A 24455-nucleotide genomic window follows, 5' to 3' on the forward strand; every position below is an offset into this window, starting at 1 on the left:
ACAGACAGATCCTTCAGGATCATGCACTCTAGGATCCCACCACTAGGAAGAGCCACCCCTAGACGGTGACCAGGAGTTCGCGCAGCACCTGTGAGCTTGCTATTGGGTGCGCGTGCTCTCTCTCTGACCCATTCATTTCACGCATGCATGCAGTCACTCAACAAATGTCTCCCGAGCACCCACTCCATGCTCAGCACGGTTCTAGCTACCAAGGTTACAAACAATGAATGAAAAAAAAAAGAGTTCCTGTCCCCAGGGAATTTTATTTTAGGGCAGGAGTCATTGCTATTGAGAAAGACGAAGCAGGCACCTGGAAAAAAGAGTGTCAGAGGGTGCATTGGTATCTCAGTAGGGCGCTCAAGGAGGCGGCATCTGAGTGGAGACTTGCCGGAGAGGGAAGCTATGCTGATATCTGAGGGAAGAGCGTCACAGGCAGAGGAGATGGCTAGGGCAAAGCCTGGAGTCAAGCTCTACAGGATGTGTGTGAGGAACAGAAGGGAGGGCATCAGAGTGCTCGGAGGAGAACCAGTAGGACCTGAGGTCAGAGAAAGGTGGGGGGAAAGTAGAGACCTGACCATTCGCGGTCTTGTGGGCCATTGTAGGAACTTGGGATTTTACTCCAAAAGAGATATGAGGTCATGGAGGGTAGGGGAGTGGCAGCAGAGTGTCCTGATCTCACTCAAGTTTTATAAGGAGCCCTACAGTATAGATGCTGGATTCCCAAGCACGTGTTCCTGAGTGTCCTGAAATTGCTTCCATTTGTCCCTTCCTCCCCCGGTCACATCCCAGCCATTGTCCCGATTCCCCCCGCTTCCTCCCCCCAATCTCCAACTCCACATTCCCGCTATTGCTTGCCCCAGCATTATCTCTCTACTTGACTCCTTTTTCCCACTGCTCTCTGTCACTATCTGGTGATTTCACTGTGGAGGAAAAATCTGCCACATCGGGGCTGCCAGCGGCTGCAGAATCTAAGCTTGTAAAGCATGCGACAGCACAGAAATGCTTCAGGCATGTGATTCTGCACAAATGCTGGTCTCCATCAAAGAGACCCATACGTAGAGAGCTGCCTTGTTATTCTCCTCTGCTCATTCGCTTGAATCTGTCCTTTTCTTCTAAGTACAAAAGAAAAAAGGAAAAAAAAAAAAACACAAAAACTTGCCCTTGTACATTTTGTTCTCTTCCTTCCACTAAAGCTTCCTAAGAATCAAGACCTGCTCTCAAATGGATTAGAACGTGGCCACGTCCCATTCAGTTTGGAGCACTTTTCCATTTGGTAGCATCACAGATGCCAGACACAGTAACCTCACCTGGCTTTCAAATAAAACAAAATAAAAACTGGGGCACCTGGGTGGCGCAGTCGGTTAAGCATCTGACTCTTGATTTCGGCTCAGGTCATAATCTCAGGGTCCTGAGATCCAGCCCCGCGTCAGGCTCCATGGTCAACATGGAGTCTGCTTGAGATTCTCTCTCTCTCTCTTCCTCTGCTCCTCCCCCTACTTGCTCTCTAAATAAATAAATAAATAAATAAATAAAACAAGTCAGAGTGTCCCTGATTCAAGACCACTGACTGCACTTCATCACCATTCCCAAGAGGTGTTTGGCAGACAGAAGTAGCTTGGAAACCTCACAGGCAAAAGTGAAAACCCCATCTTTCCACACACAGGTTTTATTTTGGGTTTGGTTCTGGCACATCCCAGACCGATGAGCTTTGAATTTACAGTGAGTCTTAGTGAGCTGAGGAAACTCTAAACTCCTTTGCTCTGTTTGTGTTCTAGTCATGATTTATTTTCTCATTCAACAGACATTAAAAGAATATGGCAGAATCGAGAGAATCAGCCAGATATGGATCTCAATTCTGGCTCCTGCAGTGCGTAGCTGTGTCTCTTTTGGTAACTGGCTTCATTTCTCTGCTATCAATTTCCTCCTCCGTTAATTTCTCTAGCAGCAACTGCCCTCCTTTCCTGAGTTTCGTTGAAGATGAAAGGGTACCAAATCTGCCATAGGGTAGCAGCTCAAGAAATTCAGTTCCCCTCCTACTAGAGCAAGTACGACACAAGGTGCTGCGAGAGATGCCACGAAGAATGAGGCAAAGCCTACCTGCAGGGGTACAGACTGGAGAGGGGTGTGAGTGTGTGTGTGAATGGGCCAAACGTGATATGCTGAGGATCAGGGGAATGAGAGCATTCTCTCAGTGGCTATACCATCCACAATGGAGGCAGGGAAGACTCTCAGACTGGCCCTTCCCACCCCAGGCACCCGGGATGTGCTCTCGGAACAAACCCGGTGCTCACGAACCTCAGGAAATCCAACTGCTTCAGGAGCCCCGACTTCTCGCGCTGCAGACTCTCCGTCACACGGTACACTTCCCTGAGGAGGAGGCAAACACAGCACTTCTGAGCTTCCATTCTTGGGATGTAAGCTACCACGGTGTGAGGGGCTGTGCTGAAGTTGGATGCCCAGGACCCTCCCACTGAAACCCAGCCGGCAGTACCCCACCCTGGGGACACGGGGGTTAGAGGAATATGCCTCCCTTGGAGAGCACCTGCTATTGGCAGGTAGTTTCGGCCATGATCTCACTTATCAGTACAGATGCCCTATTTGGAAGAGGAAATTACCATGGACACAGACAAAGGGTCAGTAACTCTCCCCATGTTACACAGACAATCCATTACTGAGCAGGGTTCTAATCTAGATTAGGACCTCCTACTCCCAAACCCATGAACAGGGCTCCCTGCCCAGGCTCCAGGTGGTCCTGCCCTGCCCGGAATTCAGAGAATTAGAACCAACATTCTTCCTCAGTCCCATCTTAGAGGAGAGCAGAACTTGTATTTTTTCCCCCCTGACACTGTTTGTTTCCAGGATCTCCAGAAGAATCATTCCTCCTTCCCCATTTTCCCCTATAAGTCTCCAATCTGTTCATAGATCTCTGAAATTTCCACTGTTGGCCACTCATTTCTTTAATTTAGGGATTTCATTTCTTTTTTTTTTTTTAAGATTTTATTTATTTATTTATTTGACAGAGAGAGACACAGCGAGAGAGGGAACACCAGCAGGGGGCGTGGGAGAGGGAGAAGCAGGCTTCCGGAGGAGCAGGGAGCCCGATGCGGGGCTCGATCCCAGGACCCTGGGATCATGACCTGAGCCGAAGGCAGGTGCTTATTGACTGAGCCACCCAGGCGCCCCTAATTTAGGATTTCTTATCTCTAGCCAGCAAGCAGAGGTTTTGAGGAAGGGACAGGAGAAGCTTAGAGGTAGCTGGGGTATCTGGAGAGCAACTCAGAGGGTGAGGCAGGGGCCTTGTCTGGTTTGGTCCAGTATGTTTGCATCTCTGTGGAGCCCAGTATCCAGCATGAAAGCTTAATCAACAAATAGCAGTAAGAAACAAAAGGAGAGTCGGGGAGGGAAGAAGGAAGGCAGGGATGGAGGAAGAGAGGAAGGAAGGGGTGAGTCGGGGAGGTATTCAATAGCACTCAGGGAAGAAAGAAAAAAAGGAAAGCCGAACTGGGTGACATTGGAAAATAAGCCTTGCTGAACTTCACAACTTTGCCTCCCTCCTTCCTCTGTGCTCTGCACCGGTTTAGAAATGTTTGAATCACTCCTAAGCTTACTGAAAAAGGGCCATAGTTCCAGATTTCCAAACCATGGCAGGGCTTCTAATGTAAGGAGCATCTTCCAGCCTCACAAATGTGTGCATTTCCACAAATTGTCTGGGTTCCCCGGATTGTGCCCACACCGGGCTGGGAAAGGACAGTCACACACACACACACACACACACACACACCCCGCCGCCCCCTCAATGTCATTACTGAGCTGGTAAAAATAGCACCTGCTTGCTCCATCCATCCCAGACTTGGGCCAAACTCACCATAATCACATTCCTTAAAAAGTATCGGTGTGTTTTTCCCCCCACTTATAGAATAATTATAAAGTCAATTTACAACAAACAATAACAGATTGACTCAAATTCTAAGTTCACCTTAGACAATCCTAATTAAGCAACAAAACTTCTCTAGCTCCCGCAGAGCTGCAAATTCCTAACATTTTATTACCAATTATACTTAATTTCAACTTGAGGGAAAACAATGTATTTTCCATTACCCAAACCGGGTCCCCAAGTCCCTGTGTAGGATTCTGCTGTGATGAGCGGTCCGGAGTACAGCTGTCTGTGTGCTGCCACCGAGCCCTGGTCACCAAGGTGGCTTTGTGTTTCCTCCGGCCTAGTCGTAGGTTCTCATTCTCAGCCAGGAGCAGACAGTTTTGCCCCTGCTAAGGACAATCCTTGGAAATCTGAGGTCTGTGTTCTCAGAGTGCTTGATTTAGGAGCCAGTTCCTAAAAAGCAAGGCAGAGCGGTCTCTGCCCTGTTTACATAGTACCAGTTGACCGCTGAAGCCACACAATCACACCCGCATGTACGCACATATGTTACATATCGACGCGAATATAGGTCTACCTATTTGTCTAGTAAACATACATCTGTTTAGATCCATACACATATTCAGGCTTTTTGTGTGTTAACAAAAAGAAGGGCATTCCTGAAAAACCAAATGACACTTGGACAGTTGACCAAAGGACCTTCAAAGTCCTTCTAACTGGACGTCGTAAAGGTTTATACTGGGTAATCTGTGGACTGAAAGGGAAAGAACTTGGCATTTTTCATAGGAGTGACTGGTGAGAGGTTTATGGTTGTCTTTAGAGAACAGCTGTTGGCTTTGTTTTCTGGAGAGGGATGAGTCAGGGAGCATCTCCAAAATATATTGTCAAGTGAAAATACAGGCTAATGCAGAACAGTGCACTGCCACTTTATAAATGAGAAGTGTGTGTGTGTGTGTGTGTGTGTGTGTGTGTGTGCGTGTGTACGTGCGCACGTGCGCGCTTGTATATGCATAGAACACTCTGGAAGGATCCACAAGAAACAGGACTGGTGGTCTGTTGATCGCAGGCCCAGAGTCATGAGTGGGGCACGGGGCATGCAGGCCTCTTTTCGAGTATATATCCTTTTGTGCCTTTGGGATTCTGTGCCTTGTCATAAACTCCCTACCCTAAACAAAAATTCATTAACCAAATAGAGAGGTACAGCTTTTCAGCTGACCTTTCATCTTTATATTATATTATCTCTCCTGCTTGATTGTTCCTTATCTTATTTTAAAATCAAGTTCTCCTGGGCGCCTGGGTGGCTCAGTTGGTTAAGCGACTGCCTTCGGCTCAGGTCATGATCCCGGAGTCCTGGGATCGAGTCCCGCATCAGGCTCCCCGCTCAGCGGGGAGTCTGCTTCTCCCTTTGACCCTCCCCCCTCTCATGTGCTCTCTCTCTCTCATTCTCTCTGTCTCAAATAAATAAATAAAATCTTTAAAAAAAAAATAAAAAAAATAAAATCAAGTTCTCCTTCCTTGAGCATCTTCAGAGAAGAGAAAAATTAATTTTGCCCATTCAGAATGCTAGCTGATAAATGACTAAGTCTTTTTATCCTCTATTCCTATTCCATCCTCTCCCTTCCCAGCTGCTCTGGTGCAACATCAGGCAGCAAGACGCTGTGCAGGGGGAGCGCGTGCTATTGGGACGACGAGCCTCTGTCCCTGTTTTCTGGCACCAACTAGCTGTGTGGCTTGGGGGCGGTCACGACACTTCACTGAGCCTCAGTTTCTTTGTTCATAAAATGAAGAGGTGGCTTAGAGCACTCGGGTTCTCTCAGTACTGTTGCTCTGGGATTCTGCTCTACAGAGCGCAAGCTAAGGCTCTCCCTGCCCTTGTCTCCTGACCTCCCTGGACAGGACCCTCGCTCCCGGGCTCCCGGCATGCTTTCTCACTGCAGCATTGTGCGCTTTCTGAAAGCAAGTCGCGAAGGTTCAGAGGTTCAGAAATCATTTCTCTCTCCCTCCTAACCCTCTTTTTCAATTCCCAGCCTCCAGAGATTGTGTCTCTGGCTTGGTTAATTAAGATAAGACTTCAGAAAGATTTTAATCCTCATGCTGTGATTTGATACCCCAGCACTGGGTGCTTATTTCCATTTGCTGTTCTAATGCTTGTGCCTTCAGATGTTTGTTGTTTTAGAACTTGATTGAATTTTAAGAGCCTGAATCCTTAATTCTGTTTTGTAAAGTTAAATGCCTGCACCTTGTTGGCCTGCTCTCAACGAGGAGGAACTGATTTTGCTTGTTTATAATGAAATACACTGTCCTGCCACTGGTCATCTGAGAATCGGAGTGAAGGGTTTTGTTTTAAGTCAGTTACTCGGGAATACAATTTTTTTTGTTTGTTTGTTTTAACTAGAGAAGTCTTACTAGGGTAAAACTCCACATGCAAACACATTTCCTCCCTCTCGCCCCAGGCAATCAGGCCCAAGCCGCAGAGCACACCCAGAACAATGGGATTTGGGCCGATGGACCCAAATGTTGCCAGCAGTCAGACAGAGGGAGGGCTTTCACTTTTGAACAAGGGGAAGGTTAGTGTATGTAAAACTCGGCACTGCTAAGCAACACTGTCCTCTGAAATCAGACTCTCTATAGCATCTGGCACAGGGCCAGACCCACGTGACCTTCTGCAGAATGAATGAAGGGGACAAATGAGAGCCTGAGCGAATAATGAGTGAGCGTGGCCAGTCCTACTCCTGAGTCAGTATTTTCTGGCTGGCTCATTACGCACTGTGCGGAGTCAGCCAGATGCGTCCAGCCCTGAGCATCCTGTGACAGTTACTTAATACCCCTTGGCCCTGGGCTTCCTCATCCGTAGAGTGGATACTCACAGTACCTGCCACAGCAGGATGCTATCAAGTTCTTATGGAATAATGTCAAATTACTGACATGGGGTGATATACGGAATGCACAACACAATAAACCAGCGCAGAGTAGTTTTCAATAAATGTTTGACAAGTGACTGAGTAAATGAATGTATGGGTAAATGCGTGAACAAATAAACAAGGGAGATCCCCATCCCTGGGCACGCCAAGGAGTGCCTTTGTTCTCAGAAGCTAACGCTCCCAAGACAAGATCAATGGCTCGTCCCCCAGCAACTCCTCAGGTTCAGCATGCAGACCCAGCCCTTGATCCTTCCTCATACGTGCCTCTCCCTAGCAGGCCGAGTTGGCTGGTTGCACGCCCAATGCAGCTCAGTGGCGAACCGGGCCCTGAGAGACGTGGGGCTCCCCGCACTGGGCCCACACAGAGGAGAGAGTGGGCAGACCGGAGCAAAGAGTCCAGGGCACTGTCACACACTCCATCAGATTCTATGTTGACCTCAGAAGCCTACCTGCTTCATTCCTGTCCTGGGTCTTCCTAGTCTCTCAACTATTACAGTCACCTCTCTCTCTCTCTCTCTCTCAAATAAATAAATCTTTAAAACAAATTTAAAAACTAAAAATAAAATAAAAAGGGGCAGTTGGGTAGCTCAGTCAGTTAAGCAACCAACTCTTGGTTTCGCCTCAGGTCATGATCTCAGGGTCCTGAGATGGAGTCCTGCATCAGGCTCCGTGCTCAGCAGGGAGCCTCCCCTTCCTTCTCTCTCTGCCCCGCCCCCCGCTCTCAAGTACTCTCTCTCTCTCTCTCTCAAATAAATAAATAAATCTCTTAAAAAATAAAATAAACCATGATAGTTACGGGTGGTCTGTCTGCTCACTCAGCCTTTTCTCAGTGACTGCCTTACATTTATTGGTTGGATAACACATCTTTCTCATCACATAGTAAATTTTCCAAGAACAGGGTTGTAGATGTCCTACAAATCCTAGATTATGCTTGCCCTGTTCTGCTTAATGGCCTCCGGATCCCAGAAGAGATTTTCAGGGAGGAAGGAACCCCCAAGCCCCACGTGATAGGCAAGGTGACAGGGTCCCCAGGAGAGGAGATGGCACGCTCACAGCAGGGGGTGGAGCCCGCGAAGGCCAGACTCACGTCTCCTTGTCCTGGTGGAGTTGGCGGGCCTCTTGCTGGAGGCTTTCCAGCTGCTGCTGGGCATCCTGCAGCTCCCGGGAGGTCCGCGCCAGCTCCTGGGCCAGCTCCTGGTTTGTGACTTTCAGCTTGGTGTTCTCAGCCTTGGTTTCATGCTCATCATTTTGTAGCATGGCGCACTGACCTTCCAGCTGGAAAGGAAAGTGGGGGAGCAGAAGGGAACGATAAGCAGCCACCAAGCAATCTGGCCTGCCCCTACCTCCCCTCACTTTCTGCACCTGTGGGCCATCTCGACCAGCCATCCCTGCCCCGGAGCCTCGACAGGCTTTGTCCTGCGCCTTAATTCACACCGATGCACTTTTGGAGGCAGGGGAGACGTTTCGGAGCACATCTCATCTCTCCCCTGCCTCCACAGGGCTCCTGAACAGTCCAGAGGGAGAGGCACCATTCACAAAGACCGCTAGGAAAGGAAGGTCACCAATCCATCCGTGCTGCCCATCCCAGTGACGATAATGCTGATCATTATCATCTCATCCGTGGTCTTGAGAGCTAACCTCAACCCCTTTTGTCCTTTCAGTCAACTGTGTCCCCCAGCCCTGAAGAACATGAAGGCAGCTAAGCGGCATTCTCCATAAAACCATCCTTCCCAGTTCTGAATGCTGACAGTAAGTCTATTTACCCCCTTTTCTTCTCTCAGCTAACTAAGGCCAATTCCTCTAATCTAGAGAAACTTTGTCTGGTGGCCAGGAACCCTGGAAATTCTTCGGAAACAGCTAAAACAGGTCAAACCAAACACATACCTTGTTTCATGTCCCTAAAGCAACTAAAAAACAAAAACAAAACAAAAAAAACCCTGCATTTGTATAAGTGCAGATTTTCTTGGCTGGTGCTTCTGCTTTGCAGAGCTTCCAACCCTCTCACCAGACGAGGAATCAAACCAAGGCAAATATATCATAATAAATTGAGTTTAATGAATGTGGCCAGTAAGGGGAGGAGGAAGCTGCAAGAAGGAATTTTGTGTGATTCTCAAGAGGCTCCTGTGTAATCAGGCAAGCATGCAGTAATTAAACCGAGTGGCAATCATTCATTTCAGGGATAAGTCTAATTGGTAAGAACTTAATGCCGAACGGTGACGAGGAGAAAGAGCAGGAGAAGCTCAGGCTGTGGCCAGGGCAGGGGAAGGCAGCTGAAGTTGAAATGATCTTGCTTGAAGAAGGAAGAAATCCAAATCCACGGGTCGGGCAGCAGCTGGAGTGGGACAGTCTCTAGCTTTCAGCATGGGGCAGCTTCAAGCATATTCTAATGTGTTGCTAAAAATAGCCCTCTTTATTCAAACTGAAGCAATGTGTCTGGGTCTGTGCAGGGCTGGATTCCTTCCAGCGCCAGACAAAACAAAATGGGGGAGGCCAAGTGGCACCCTGGCCTCTCTCCCCGATGAGCCCTCACTTTGGAGAGGAGGCTGCGAGCGTGAAGTTTGCCCAGGTAATCGGTCTTCCTGGGGTCATCAGCCAGCCCTACACAGTGCACCACCCAGACTGCCTCTTGGGGCTCAGGTGCATGGCAGGCACATCTGGTACCTGCCTCCCTCCTGGGGGGTGATGGGAACAACCACCAAAGAAAGGCTGATGGACCTTTTCTGGGCACACAGGAAGACAAGGGATGGACAAATCAATCTTTAAAGAGCCTCCTCCTACTGGAGGTGTCCGTGGCCATCCTGGCAGGAAGACATCACTGTCTGCAGCCTCCCCCAAAGCATCAGTGACTATGTCCCCTGTATCTCAGCAGCCCCCTCTTTTCTGACACAGGATGCAGGAAACGAATGGACGTGTTGGCATTCTGGTGGCTCCTGGGCATAATAGAGGATGATGTCTTCAGATGCCTCGAGGGAGAACTCTTGACAACTTGCCCAAATGTAACACCTGGCACTGGAGAGGTGAAGGCTTTATCCTGGCGTCACCTGTGATTTCAAATGCTATCTTTTGCACAGCTCAATGGTTCTTCTGGGATTAAAAACAGACAAACAAACAAACAAACCCAAGTCCTCCAGTGAAGAGCGGGGAAAGTGGGCGAGAGCCAGCAGAGGATGGAGGGAGGAGCCAGGGGCTTGAAGGCCACGACAAAGGCATACCCGCTTCTGCTTCTGGATGAGCTGCTCTAGTTCCTGGTTCTTCGACAACAGTTTCTGCTCCAGCTCCTGGCTGTGGGTCTGAAACCTCTCCGTGTCCTGCCAGGCAGGAAAGAAGGGGACGTGAGGCCCAAGTGCCCCTGGGATGCAGATTTTTCCCCCCACCTCGTATCTGCTCAACAGCAGGGCCCAGCCATCCTTTTGGACCTCGACGCCCTTCCTACAACATTCCAGGGCTGCGGTGCCCTGCCTGCCCAGCGGTGAGGCCCAGCAAGATGGAGAGGTGGAAAGTGCTCCGCAAGGCGTGACACCAGCTCCCACCAAGTGTGACCACCACAAATGACAGTGCGCCGCCCCCCTCCCCCCTGAAGGAGGCAGCCTCAGTTAGTGCTGCAGTCCTGAACATGGAGAACAGAACAGGGGCCTTAGTTTGAATCCCGGGCCCCCATCTCCCCACCTGTAAATGCGGGGTGAGGTGGAATATCCTTCTAACATGGATATTCTGTTCCACGTTGGGTACTAGCATTCGATCCCTTAACACAGGGCATCGCTTCTTCCCCTTGAGGGTCTATGTCCTCGCCGTTTCCCACCGTGATTGAGGTGTCCCAACCTCGCTCTTTGTGAAGTCTCTGGCCCTGTGCTTGACAGCCCCTCCCCTCCTGCCCTACAACTGGGCTTCCCTGCTCCGGAAGCTGACGACAGTGTGAAGGGGTTTGGGGTGGGGTAAAGAGAGAACTGTGTGGGTTGTCGGGACAGCTGACCCTCTCTCGGAGCCTGGTCTGGTGTAAAGGCCCTCAGCTGGGCGTCAGGAGACTGGGTTCCAGCCTTGGCTTACTTTATTCGCCTATCATTATTTCTTTGTTCACACAATAGAAATAAAAATATGCAGGCCACCTGCAGCTCTCCACTCTGCTGAAGGCAGAAAGGAGGTGCAAAATGTGCAGGAAGAGAAGAAACCATTATAACGTCCATATGCCTCATTACCGGAGCCCCTGGGGGGTGGGGGGGGGCAGCTGTGGGAGGCTGCACGCTCCGGGAACCACGAGGTTGGGCACGACGGTGCCCCCAGGGGAGCGGGGGGCACAAAACCACTCTCAGGTACAGGCCTTTGGACACCTCCGTTCAAAGGCTCAGGATTAGCCTGGGCTCATCATCATCAGCCGCTGCCCGGCTCCTCAGGCAGGGGAAGGGAGCTCGGGGAGAGTCTGCGATGGTCCTCCTGTCAACCACATGCAACGGCAGAGGCAGGGCTGGACCAGGCAGCGCGTGTTCGCAACTCTTTTACCAGGGACCCCGCTTCACTCCGAGCGGGTGCCCTGCGAACAGCGCCAGGGCAAGGGGGGAGGGGGCAGCTCCAGAATTCTATTGCGGATGCTGCCATCCCCACAGTGGGCTTGCGGAGGGTCTCACAGCACACACACACCCCCACCCCCGGCACAGAGCCTTGAGGGCATCTCTTATCCGGGAGCTGGAGCCGGAGCGTGCAAGCAATTGAGCATTTCCCTTACCGTCAAACAAACTGCTCCGTGTAGCACCAGGAGCCGAGCCCCGGCCAGAAGGGCCAGCCCTTCCCATGCTGTCCCAAACCGTAACGCCACTGTCCTCACGCTGGGACCAGGCAAAGGCCTGTGTCAGCAAAGCCCAGCGCATCTCAACAGTTTCCACGTTTCCACAAAAAGCGTACATCTACACACGGGGCCTGAAAGGCCCGGGGTACTAAGCAGGGGAAGGGGGAGCAGAGGGTGGGTGAAGGGGTATAGCAGCGTCATCACATCACCTTAACATAATATGAATGTGTCCTTGAAGTTTTTCCTCTGACCTCCTCCCATTCCCAGTTCCCATGCCTTGGCCCACATTTTGCTTCTGGAAGCATGCTTCCTTCTTCAGCTAGGACCTTTGACCTGTAGTCACGGCCTAGAAGCAGAACATCTGGGGTCAAGGGAATGGCTTTCTCACTGCAGAGAGGAAAGTGGCCGCTGTTCTCAGAAAACTATTTTAGGGTCCCCTGGGTGACAAGTGTTTGAGTTCTGTCGGCCTTATACTCACCCAACTATGCTGAAGGTCAAGGGACAGGCTGAACGTTTTAAAGCTCCCAAAAAGAAAGAGTGGGGGAGAATCTGGAAATACTGAGAAGCCTTCAGAGGGATCTAGCTGGAGAACATGACCGGCTTTTTGAAAGCATTCCAACTCCACCTCAATCTGAACGGCATCTATGATAATAAATAGAGCCTTGGTGTGGATAATGCAACAAGCATAAAATTAAAAATTGGTTCAAACCAACCTGCATGTAGGAGGAGTGTTGGGGTTGTGATAATAGCCAGGTTCAGTTCTGAGAGGCAGGGGATGACGTGGTCTCTGTGTTGTATCCCCAGAAGTCACATGTTGAAAGTTAACCCCCAAGGTGATGGCCCCGAGGAGGTGAGGCCTTTGGGAGGTGAATGGGTCATGAGGGCAGAGCCCACAGGAGTGGGATTAGAGCACTTATTAAAGGGCACTTGCCTGCCCCCTCGGCCATGTGAAGACACCGAGGAAGTGGGCTCTCACCAGAACCTGACCACCCCCCTGGCCCCCTGAGTTTGGACTTCCCGGCCCCCAGAACTGTGAGAAATAAATGTGTGTTGTTTATAAGCCACCCGTTTATGGCATCATTGGAACAGGAGCCTGAACGAAGGAAGGAGGCTACTATTTAAGATTAAAGACTTTTCTGCTGAGAACCCACCGAGTCGGATAATCCAAAAATAGATAAGAGAGAGTTTTCTATAGCTTTGTTTTATAAATATGTTCCCCAAAGGCCCCTGCTTAGCTTGGAAAAGGGGAGGATTTCACCAGTTCTGACCTCCCAAGACAAATAGCAGGACTTGGTAGGAAGCTAAGTGCCAGACTAGGGACAGGGGATGCATGTTTTAAATGTTCCCCCCAGTGTCCGAGAAGGGCGGGATTTGACTTGTCTTGGGTATTACATCTTCTAGGGGTCTAAGGGAAAGGACAGGAAGCATAGACTCTAATGACGGCCCCTGAGAGGAGTTGCTGGCACGGAGTGGAATGGACTGCATCTGGGTGGGCCTGCCACATAGCTCTGGGGACCAGCCAGTGTCAGACCCCGTCTTCAAGCTGCTGTGATGGGCAATGCATGTACCTTCATCCCTTCACTCATTTATTCATTCATTCCTTTGTCCCTTGTTCATTCATTCAGTGATTCAACACATGTTTGTTGAGGACCTACTACGCTCCAAGCTTGGCTGAGGTGCTGAGGACGCATTAGCAAGTGAAAGAAAGATTCCTGCTCTTGTGGAGCTTTCAAGTTAATAGGAGACAGACCCCAATCAACAAAAATAAAGAAGGAAATTAAATGCTGCCTGTGAGGGTGACAGATGCCTTGAAAAATCTAAAGCAGAGAAACAGGGAACCCACGGTGCCACGGGTGGGGGTGCTGTAATCTTCAACTGGGGGTGGGGGTCAGAGCAGGTGATCTTTCCACCGGGCCCTCAGAGCTGAGCCCCGGTGTGGACTCTTACTTTTAGGAGAAACTGCTCCTTCTCATGCTTGATTTGCTGTTCCATCTCCTCGTAGAGATGCTGGATTTCTTCATCATAAGCAGCAATTTTCCTGCAGAGGTGGCAGAAGGAGAGTCTCGTGAGGTCTACACCCAAGTTCCTTTATCCTACAGCACAAGTCCTGGGGCCCGGGCACCAGGACCCCGTCCGGAGCTTGGGTTGGTGAGGGTGACTGCCTAGGTCCCATCCTCTGAAGCTGCGGGATCAGTCCCTCAGGATTAGCAGACCACGCAGGTCTAGCAGGACCTTCTCCTCCTCCTGGATGAGGAAGCCGTCATTTCTAGATGACCCCTACTACACTCCTCAGTGAGGCTTCCCTGGCTCCATCTTCCTCAACCTCGCTTTATTTCAACAACGAGCCCCCGGCCTCTGCTGGACGGACCTCTCTATTGTCTGCTGGTCCCTACACCTGTAGTCAGCATAAAGTTGTGCTGTGCGGGCTTCTTTCCTATTTGGGTTCTTGGTTGCTCTCCTTCCCACTTTGGATGCTTTCTTTCTACTTGGCTACATCAGCACAGTCGGAGGGCTCTCCCGAAACTCTGTGCTTGTGTGATGCACATTGCTCAGGAAATGTCAAAAGATTCCATAATAAGGACAGCCACTGACACCACGTCCCCCGCAAAGGAAGGGGGGGCCACACCTGTCCAGCGCTCATGCCATCTCAGGTCCAGGGCCCCAGGCAGACAGCATGAGAAGGGGCAGGCCGGTTCAAGGCGGGTGGTGAGGATGAGATGTTCCCATCCCCTGCCAGCATCTTCTTCCTACGCTGAGGACCCCCACAGGACGGGAAGGAAATTCCTGGGTACCCTGCTCCTATATAGAGACCAAGACAAGTACGGCTTTGGGAACAAGATGTATAGGTCATCCCTGGTGTTGTCCAGATACGTCCTCCTTTGAATGCCGCCCCCCACCCACGTGCAAATTCAAACAAGAAGGCTGAAAATTTGAACAGAGATGGAAGTTATCCGGCCAAAGCATCCCAAGGGACTGCACCGTGACACCTCTTCTCTGACCTGCACTGAAAGTTTCTCTCTGGCTCAGTGCCCCCTGGTCCTCTTTCTCACCTGTTAAGGGGAAGAATCCAGGCTCAGGAGCAGGCTGATGTCTTGGTTCTCAAGGTCTGTCTTGAACCTACTCATACTATAAAATTTGGCACTTGCCATTCTAAACTCAAATGGTGGCAAGCCCCCTCTGCCCTTTATCCAAGGAATGGGACTTTAATAATGAAGGAAAGGGCTCTGGTTTTCAGTTCTAAGAAGTACTGGGAAAATTTCTGAACAAAACATCAAGAATGGCAACGTGTTTATTCCTCTGAGTCCTTCATCGTTTTAACCTCCACCTCCCTAATGTCCACTCAGGACTCCAGTCTAGTGCCAGGCCTTCCCTGCTGCCCAAGGATGTCCCTTCCTCACTTGCTACCTGTACCACACACACAGATGGAGCATGACTAAGGAGCCATTCTGCCTGGCATCCTTCCAGTTCTATAGGAACCACAAAAGTGACCCAGACAAGGAACTGGTGTGAGTCTTCATGGCCAAGGTCATTCAAATAGAAACAGAAGCCTCTAAGTTCCCTCTCTTGGCTGTACCCCCAAAGCCAGAAACCTTTTGAGTGAGTATGGCAATGGCCGCAGGATGCGCTCAGCAAAAGGTGACTTCCACGAGCTGGAGCCCTGTGTTTACCACCATCCTGGGCGTAGGAAATTTCTGGTTGGCTAAGAGTAAGAAATCTCTTCTTGCTAAATGACAACTGTTTTGGATTGTTACTTTTGTTATTAGCCAGCCCATAATAAGTATAAGAAAATCTTGGCAAGAAATAAGGAGCAAAGGTACCTGCTCTTGAATAGGGACACCTCAAGGGCAGAAATGAACACCGTCTGAAGGGACTAGCAGAAAGAAAGTTTTTCTGGGTCCCTGGAATTATCTTCCTATGTTCAAAGAAATTCAGGTCCTAGATGGCAAATGGTATCAAGGACAACTTTAGACAGTGATTCCAACTATACAGATACTGAAGAACTAATAAAGTGAGATGATAGAAACTTAAAAATTGATTTGCTCTGATAAAGCAATACTAATTACATCCATATAAGCTGTTTGCCATTTATGCTTAATAACCACACAGGGCATCAATTTTATACCATCATTAAATGTGTTATATTAACTTTGCTCTATGTTTCATTTGATTAAATTAACAAACTGTTTTTCATGCTCGCATGTCAGTTTGCTTGTCATAAAGTAATTTTGCAGATAGCTAAAAAAACAAATAGGGGGAAGGCCGACAGCCTCTGAATGGTGCCTCCTTCTAGCCCTCATTAACAAAGGCTGGGCCCATTGCAAAGAAGCCCTGGGGTTCCAGGTGGGCTTCAGTGAGCCCGGGTCCAGGCTAACCAGACTTATTCATGGAACCAAACCTCTGGAGATGCTTTTGAATAAAGCCGGCATCCTAGGGGACTGGGCCAGGCCTGAAGGTCTTCAGAGGATGAGTCCCATGGACTGACCGACTGACTCATGACCAGCCCGAGTCAGACACATGAGCCCCAGGAATGGGGGGCATCACAGTGCTGTTCATACCATTCACACCACTAAACCAGCTCGGGGCTTCAAAAGCCCTGGGTTCTGAACCTGGAATCAGCTCATATCCTCAGTGTGACCTTGAGCACTCTGACCTCCTTACATCCCAGAGTACCACCTGCCCCGAGTCCCCACTCCTCCCCACCCTGCCCCGGCACCAGCATGACGGACAAACAAGAGAGCCGAGAGCCAGTGTGAAAAGCATTTGGAACTGCAAAGCCCTAAGTAAATGTAAGGGATTATTTATTATTGTAATTATTGTCATGGGCTGTGGAGGGCAAGAGCCATTGTTCCCCAAGGGGAGGAAGGTCTTAGTTTCAAGGATAAAAGTGCTGCTGGGTTTGGAAAAGGTGAGAGGCAATCAGGAAGATGAAGAACGGAAAGCTTTGTCAATAAAGGCTCCTGACAGATCCATCTGTTAGAGACACAGGCTGTGTGTGAGTGGGAGCTGCAGGGCCGGAAGCCTGTGTCTGCGGGGAGCTCTGCAGTGGCCATGAGAAGGGTAATCGTGAGAGACACTCTAAAGAGGTCTGCCCGTGTGGCATGTGGCGTGCCAGCCCGCACACCATATTCCCCCACCAAAGGAGAGAGGCAACCAATTATGCTTGCTTAATACATACATCTCTGTTAGCACAATTTCGAAAACCACTCACATTGCCCGATGCACACATATACTTTTTCATCCTCCCCGTGAGAATTTCCCCACCTATTCGAACCTTCGCTCACCCCTTCTCTGAACTCTTAGAACATCAGATGTCTTTAATTGAATGTTTCCGTTTAAAATCCTGAAAAACTCATCTGGGCTGATGCTGTCTCATCGAGGTTAGGACACTCAGTCATTTTTTGTCATCCGCAGGGTCTATGCTCAAAATGTGAATGCTGAAAATCTGTACAAAATCAATTTAAGACTTTGGCTACCTAAATAGGTAGCCCACGGAAAGACCATACTCGGGGAACACCGGATTCCAGAGGAATTCAAGAATTTCAGGGTTGGAAGGTCTGCCTGATCCAATCACCTATTTTCCCAGGGCTAAAACCCTTGCCACAATGTCCCTGCCATGTATTTACCCAAACTAGGTTAGAACACCTCTAGCGATAGGAAACCTGACTGGATCTCTAAACAGCTCTTTCATCTTTGGAATATTCTGGCTCACAGAATTATATCTTTCTATGACCTTATCCCTCCTCTGCATAAAAACCTTTTATATATTTGAAAACAGCATTAAGACTTCAAGGAGTTGCCTTGGGTTTATGCCATGCCTCTTTACTTCCTCCAACCATGGCTCATGGGGATTTTTTTTTTTTTTTGTATGTCCCTTCACCTTTCTCTTTACTTTTCTCTGAATGTGCCCTGATTTAGCTTCCTCGAGTCATAGAACCCCCGACTGAATGCCCAGTGTGTGAAGTCTGATTAGCACAGCTTAGAGCGGGACTATGCCTCTCTTGTTCCAGACACTGCATATCTATTCACGCAGCCTAAAATCACATTAATTTTTCTTGGCAGCCACATCATAGTTGATGAATGCCGAGCCCATTTGTCAAGTAAAACCTCTAAATCTTTTGTCTGTGTGATTGTTTTTCTTTTAAAGATGGTGCTACTGAATCATATCTCTTCCACCTTGTGCTTCTGTCATTGGCTTTTTGGACACCAGAGCAAGATCTCAGATGTAATTCTATTAGAATCCATCCATCTTTCCAGCCTGACATTATCTTAATGGATCCCAACTGGTCATCCAGTGTACTCAATGACCTCCCAAGCTTTGTTGGTATTTTAAATCTTTAATCATAATGTAAGGTAAATAATATATTGTCTTAGTTTGTTGGTTTTGATTATTTAATTCATCTGAGAGTTGTTTAGAAGTGTTTTTATTTTTAATTTTTTAAGATTTTCTTTATTTATTTGAGAGAGAGAGAAAGACAGCATGAGCAGAAGGAGGGGTAGAGGGAGAGAGAGAGAGAAGCAGACTCCTCACTGAGCACAGAGCCTGATGCAAGCTCAGTCCCAGGACCTGAACCTGAGCCAAAATCAGACACTTAACTGACTGAGCCACACAGGCACCCCTAAAAGAGTGTTTTTAATCTAAAAACTACTGGTTTCTAGCTTATTGTAAAAGAAATAGTTTATTAGTAAAAAAAATATATACTGGTAAGGTATCTACTTCTTAGAATCTATGAACCTTTCCTGTGTAATCAAAAACATTATCACTTCTTGCATAACTTCATGAGAAGAATGTGTATTCTACTGCAGGGTACACAACTCTATATTTATCTCTTAAATTAAGCTTGCTGCTTGATAGTTTTAAATATTTTACATACTTATAGTACTTTTTGCCTGACTAATATATCAAATTCTAGATAAGTTTGTTAAAATCTTCTAAAGTCTTGTTTTTATCAAATTTTCTTTTTTTTCTAAAAGTTTTTGCCTTATCTATTTTGCTGCTATGTTATCTGATACCTAAACGTTTATTTCTGTTGTAGCTTCTTTATGGATGGAACTTTTTAAATTACTACAAAATAGTCTTCCTTATCTTCCTTTGTTCATGCCATTGGTAAAAATATTGAAAAAGACAAAGACAGCAATCTATAATAGAGCTCTCTGAGCTTTTAATACCATGTGGGCATAAATATTCAACCTATCTTCTATTAGCCATTCTTAAAACACCCCCCCAACACACAACCCCGGGCAGTGTTTATTTAATTATTCCCTTGTCTGCTCTCTGTGCCTAGTCATTTTGAGGTCCACGGGGAGGAGGGGCCGAGGATAGGGAGATAAAGAGACACGAGCTCTCAGTGAGAAAGAGAAACAAATGTAAGGAGGCAGTGGAGTAGTTATGAGCACCAACATTTAACCTCACTTTCTTGCGTTTTCAGTGTAATGGCTGGATAGTGCCTCTAGCATATTTCAGCGTAGTCTAACTGACAGCTATCGTTGGCTCAGAATTCCTTAGACCCAGAGTAAAAAGGCCTTGGTTCAAATGCTGATCCTGACATTTACAAGCTCTGTGGCCTTGGACAAGTCCCATGTCCTCAGTGAGCCTGAGGCTTTCTGCATCTGGAAAATCAAATAGCAGTACCTACTTTAGAGTGAAGTTGTGAGGTTTAAATAAGATAATGCATGTGGAGTTATTTAGCACAATAGGTAGCCGATAGAATGCATTTAATAAATTCTAAGTAAGTGAGTTCTCTGATTCTCCACGGGCTTGTGGACCCCCTTTTAAGAGTTGCTGCTTTATAATTCCTTCAGATTTCAGCCAAGGGGCAAGTAGAAACTGAAGGGGAATTATGCAGCAGCAGATGTATGTGAGAATGGGAAAACACAGGGAACAGAAGACTTGGGGAAGGACAAAACCTGAGGTGGCTCAGGAAGAAGACTAAGTGTGGAATAAACCCTTTGTAAAGTAACACGCTGGGTAAAATGATTTAGACCAATGGGATGGGCTCTGTACACCAGGATTTTAGCAGCTAAGAACACCAAGTCCAATGCTAATGTGGCATGGAGGAAAGGAACAGATGAAAGAAGCCACACACCGTGCAGTAGACCCCACCCCACTGTGCCTCCCTAGCTCTGGCTGATAGCAACTCTGTGACCACAGAGCCCTACCTGGAGGGAAGTGGACAGAGCCCCCTACACTAGTGGCGAGATGGTAGAGTTCTCAGGGGAAAGTTAAGAGAGGCTGAGTCCAGAAAAAGGAGATTTTCTTTTCTTTCTTTTTTTTTTTAAGATTTTATTTATTTGACAGAGAGCAACAAAGTGAGAGAGGGAACACAAGCAGGGGAGTGGGAGAGGGAGAAGCAGGTTTCCCGCGGAGCAGGGAGCCCGATGCGGGACTCGATCCCAGGACCCTGGGATCATGACCCGAGCCGAAGGCAGACGCTTAACGACTGAGCCACCCAGGTGCTCCAGAAAAGGGAGATGTTCAAGAGTGAAGGGAAGAAACAACAACTGTATACTGAGGATGCCATAGGGCAGTGATGGATCTGAAAGAATGAGTCCTATTGAAAGCCAGGAGGAAAGGCCCAGGTCCAGCTTAGAGGACAGAATGGCACTTAGGGTGTCTGACTGTGGCAGACACCTGTTCTCTAAAGGGGAACCGTAAGCATGTGCGGGGTATTGGAGATTTAGGATGGGATGTGCTGGAAAGGACTAGGGGTAGAGATACAGTTCTGAGAGGCCTTTACAGATTATTTGCAGGGAACTGAAAGGTGAGATGTAGTTAGCAGTAACTTACCCTGCCAGGTTCCCACAGGGACTGTGAAAATTAATTAACCTTCACAAAGTGATTTGCACACAGAAAGTTAAGGTACCACACTGGAGTAAAGCATTAATGCTCAGTACCCCTAGGGTTCCAGCTAATGACACACGGACCAAGGCCTTCCTGCTATAGAGTACTGCTTGGTCAAAATATCCTTCTCCTGCTTCCTGTTTCCTTTTTGTCTTCACTTAGGAACAGAATCTGTTCAAATTTCAGCAGTTCTCAGAAAGTCATCTGGTCAACCTTCTAGGTTGTGGGGAAATCACTTCAGGAAAAAAAGTAGTTCCTTCCTTCCCTAAAGGAAGGTGTAGTCTTGACCTTGGGCAAATGGCATTTTTCTACCTTTTAGATAAATTACAGAAGCTTGAACTCAAGGCAGAGCTTAGAAATGCCTCTGGCCTTAGAGAGTAATCATCCTGATTTCATGTGTTTCCATGTGGGCGGGCTGTGGTCTGATCACATCTCCCAGTTTGCACAATCTGGTGAAAGGCAGACGTGAAGAGGAAGAATCTCTCCCCCCATCAGAGCCTGGGCTTAAAAAGCTCATGTATTCCCAATCTCCTTGTTTTCCGTGTGAAGAAAATGAGGGTCAGAGCAAGGAAGTGACCAGTCTGTGGGCACCAAGATACCCAGGGTCTGAGTACAAGGAAGAACCCAGGCCTTGACTCTTTGTCTCATGTTCCATCCACGACACCATTGTGTCTTTCCAAGCATCCTAAGTGCTTACACTGGAAACTCCATACATTTGTGTTCAGGATTGCCAGCTGTCCAGATTCCACCTGGAGTCGGTCAATTGTGGAGCTGAGCGGGAACTGGAGCAAGGAATGGGGCCTACCAGGGCTAGAGAAGGCCGAGATCGCCAGAAGGGCCCGATCCCTTTTCCCATGTCTTCCCCACCCTCACCCCGTGTGCACTGAGCACAGAGTGAAGACCCTGGGCCTGAGAAGTCTCCAGGAGTTTGCTATTTGCCAGAGAAGAAAATGGAAGCACGGTCAGGCTCAGCCTGCGTGGTGGTTGGGATGAGAATGGTATAAGCAAAGATTCAGACTCGCTGCTGCCCCCTGCCACCTTCTTCGGGCAGCTGCAGGCTCTGGACAGCAAAGAGGTTCCTCCTAGAAAAATCCTGCTCGGGGTTTTCTTGTTCTCCTGAAGTCAGTCTCTCTAATTGCCTCCCTATCTCCGTCTCTGTCTCTGCCTGTCTCTGTCTCACACCCACGCACATGCATGCACACTACCCACCCCCGCCCCATGGCTGGAGTAGAGCTGAATGAAAGGAAAACATTAAGAGTTTGTATAAAATTCTGCAAAGACTGTATAATCGCCAATTGGATTTTCAAGATGGATGGTTTCTCCCTAATTAAATTCTGCTGCCTTGTATAAACCAACTTTGCAGCTTTATCCCATCCTAGAAAGCAGCCCATTTTTCATTAGTCAGGTTTACAAATCATGCCCATGGCGTACACAGAGCACAGATAATCCCCACCTTTCAGTTTGCTTCAGATAACACTGTGTTTCTGCCTCAGATGATAATATACCAACAAAAAAACATGTGCCTTATTGAGCCATAACATCATTACTTAAGATCCTCACCAAAAACTTCTTATCTTCACCCTAAGAGCAAGACTAAAATTCCAGACTGGAAGGGCACCCTGGAGTGTACCTTTTGTAGATGGATATATTCTGGGAAAACAGGCTCGAGCAGCATTTCTCAAAGTGGGGTGTGTGGCCTGCCTGTGTCAGACCCCCTGGGGATGTGCACTAAGATGCACATTCTTGGGTTCCCTCCCCAAGACATACCGATTTAAACTCTCTGGGGAAGAGACCTGGGAATCTACCTCTTTTTTTTTTTTAATTTTTTTATTGTTATGTTAATCACCATATATTACATCATTAGTTTTTGATGCAGTGTTCCATGATTCATTGTTTGTTCATAACACCCAGTGCTCCATGCAGAACGTGCCCTCCTCAATACCCATCACCAGGCTAACCCATCCCCCTACCCCCCTCCCCTCTAGAACCCTCAGTTTGTTTTTCAGGGTCCATCGTCTCTCATGGTTCGTCTCCCCCTCTGACATACTCCCCTTTAACCAAGATCCTCTGGTAATGCTGAAGCAAGCAAACGTTCGAGAACAACACAGCTAAGGTCCTGCGCAGGTGGAACGCAAGGGCCGCCTGCCATATACACATGATGCCTTATTTGCTGCCTTATCCCTGGGCCAGGGAAACGGTGACCTTCCTCCCCCAAAGATGCCCATGTATGCAGCACATGTCAACTCTGGTCAATAGTCAGAATCTCAGGGTGCCTGGGTGGCTCAGTTGGCTAAGCATCTGACTCTTGATTTTGGCTCAGGTCATGATCTCAGGGTCATGAGATTGAGCCCTGCGTCGGGCTCCACATTGGGCACAGAGCCTGCTTGAGGTTCTCTCTCTCCCTCCCCCTCTGAGTCCGCTCCCACCTATTCTCACTCACTTTCTCTCAAAAAAAAAAAAAAAGTGAGAATCCCTCAGGATAGTTTATAAATGCAGACTTCAAGTCCTCACCCCAGATCAAATGAATCTGCCCTGCCTGGGGTGGGACTTGCATCCCCTAATGATTCTGGCAAAAAGGTCTGAATCTGTTGCTGTCTCCAGACAGTACCACTCTACATCCCCTGGAGAGCTGAAGCTTTTTTTTTTTTTTCTTCCAGGAAAAGATAATTGGAAAGATGCTTTCCATGGCAATGGAATCTGTAACTTTTTTAAAAGATTTTATTTTATTTTTTTTTTTGAGAAAGAGAGTGCAAGCATGAGTGGGGGGAGGGGCAAAGGGAGAGGGAGGAGCAGACTCCCCGCTGAGCAGGGAGCCCAACTCGGGGCTCAATCCCAGGACCCTGGGATCATGACCTGAGCCGAAATTGAGAGTTGGACGCTTAAGTGACTGAGCCACCCAGGTGCTCCAGGAATCTGTAATTCTGATGGCCCAAAGTTCTTCCTAAGCCTAAACTGTATCCATCACACTAAATGTAAAGTTCTCCGAGCTTCTGTGCGGTGAACACAAGGAGCACAGCTCCGTTACAGTCTAGTCCCCACTTCCTGGGAGAGATGTGGCAGATCCTCCAGGTTCTGAAGTTCAGCAGGAGAACTGGGCTTTAGCCCAAGGTTCCTGCATTTGACCTTGTCCCTACCGTGCCCCCGGGGCTGTGGCTACTTCCCAGTGGACGCACAACCGAGTCGAACATTATACCCAGGATTCTGACCCAACCTCCACCCCAAAGGACAAGGGGGTGGGAGACTGATGTAGTCCCAATATGCAGGTAAAAACAAAACCAAACCAAACAATCCAGGGCAGTGAGGTACGGAAGGCCCTGGAGGCTGGTCTCGGGACAGGAGCTATTAGGAGCTTTTCCAGGCACTCAAGCCCACTGCACACTCCTCCCCTACAGAACCTGGAGAGAACCTGAAGGAAGCTGAAGTGGACCTGGTTCACTCACTGCAGCAAAACTCAAACCCTGCGAGGCAGGATGCCCACCCTCAGCAGTCCCATTTTGTCTGGGCTCCACAGGAGAAAGAAACGAGATGTGTGGTCTGGAAAAGGAAGAAAAAGCCTCTGTTGCCGATGACAACATCATCTGGCATTTCAACGGTATGAGAATTCTCTGCTCGGCTTTGTGGTGGAATTTGTATGGGTATGAGCTCGACCTTATCAGCGTGATCATAAACTCCTCAAAGATGGGGACTCTGAGTTCTATTTGCTCAACTCAGAGCAGGGCAGAGAGTAAGGGCTTGTTACAGGTGAGCCAGAGTAACAGCGCACTGGGTCCCCGGGGGCCTGGCCGGGGCTGGACGCCCAGCAGCAAGGACGAGAGCCACATCTGTGACAGGCGCTCATTCTCCAGGCAGAGTGGCAATGCCAGCCCATGGAGAGCCCAGGAGATGTTCAGACAGTTCTCAGGGCGCCCCGAACTCCAGCCTGAATCAGGCCATTCCCGAGAGCTCCCCTTCTCCTCCCTCCCCGATGCCTGGACACACACAGCCCCAAATTCCTCAACTCATCTCCTAGAAAATATCTCCAAGTCACTTAACCTCACCCTGCAT

General features: G+C 48.5%; 1 protein-coding gene across 7 annotated transcripts in view; it reads right to left on the reverse strand.

Moving 5' to 3' along the window:
* CRACR2A (calcium release activated channel regulator 2A) overlaps nt 1-24455 on the reverse strand; it is a 129702-nt gene that overhangs the window by 36208 nt on the left and 69039 nt on the right. For 5 of the 7 annotated variants that reach the window (XM_025851807.2, XM_073886984.1, XM_025851801.2 and 2 more), the window contains 4 exons: nt 13520-13610; nt 10008-10103; nt 7883-8070; nt 2281-2367 (listed from right to left, as the gene is read on the reverse strand). In XM_025851807.2, coding sequence (XP_025707592.1) covers nt 2281-2367; nt 7883-8070; nt 10008-10103; nt 13520-13610 — 462 coding nt within the window. The remainder of the gene's footprint in view (nt 1-2280; nt 2368-7882; nt 8071-10007; nt 10104-13519; nt 13611-24455) is intronic. The other 2 variants (XM_025851808.2, XM_073886985.1) reach the window with 1 other exon arrangement.

This window comes from Callorhinus ursinus, unplaced genomic scaffold (genome assembly GCF_003265705.2).
Source record: "Callorhinus ursinus isolate GAN/ISIS: 27379988/994484 unplaced genomic scaffold, GSC_fseal_2.0 scaffold74, whole genome shotgun sequence".
NCBI lineage: Eukaryota > Metazoa > Chordata > Mammalia > Carnivora > Otariidae > Callorhinus > Callorhinus ursinus.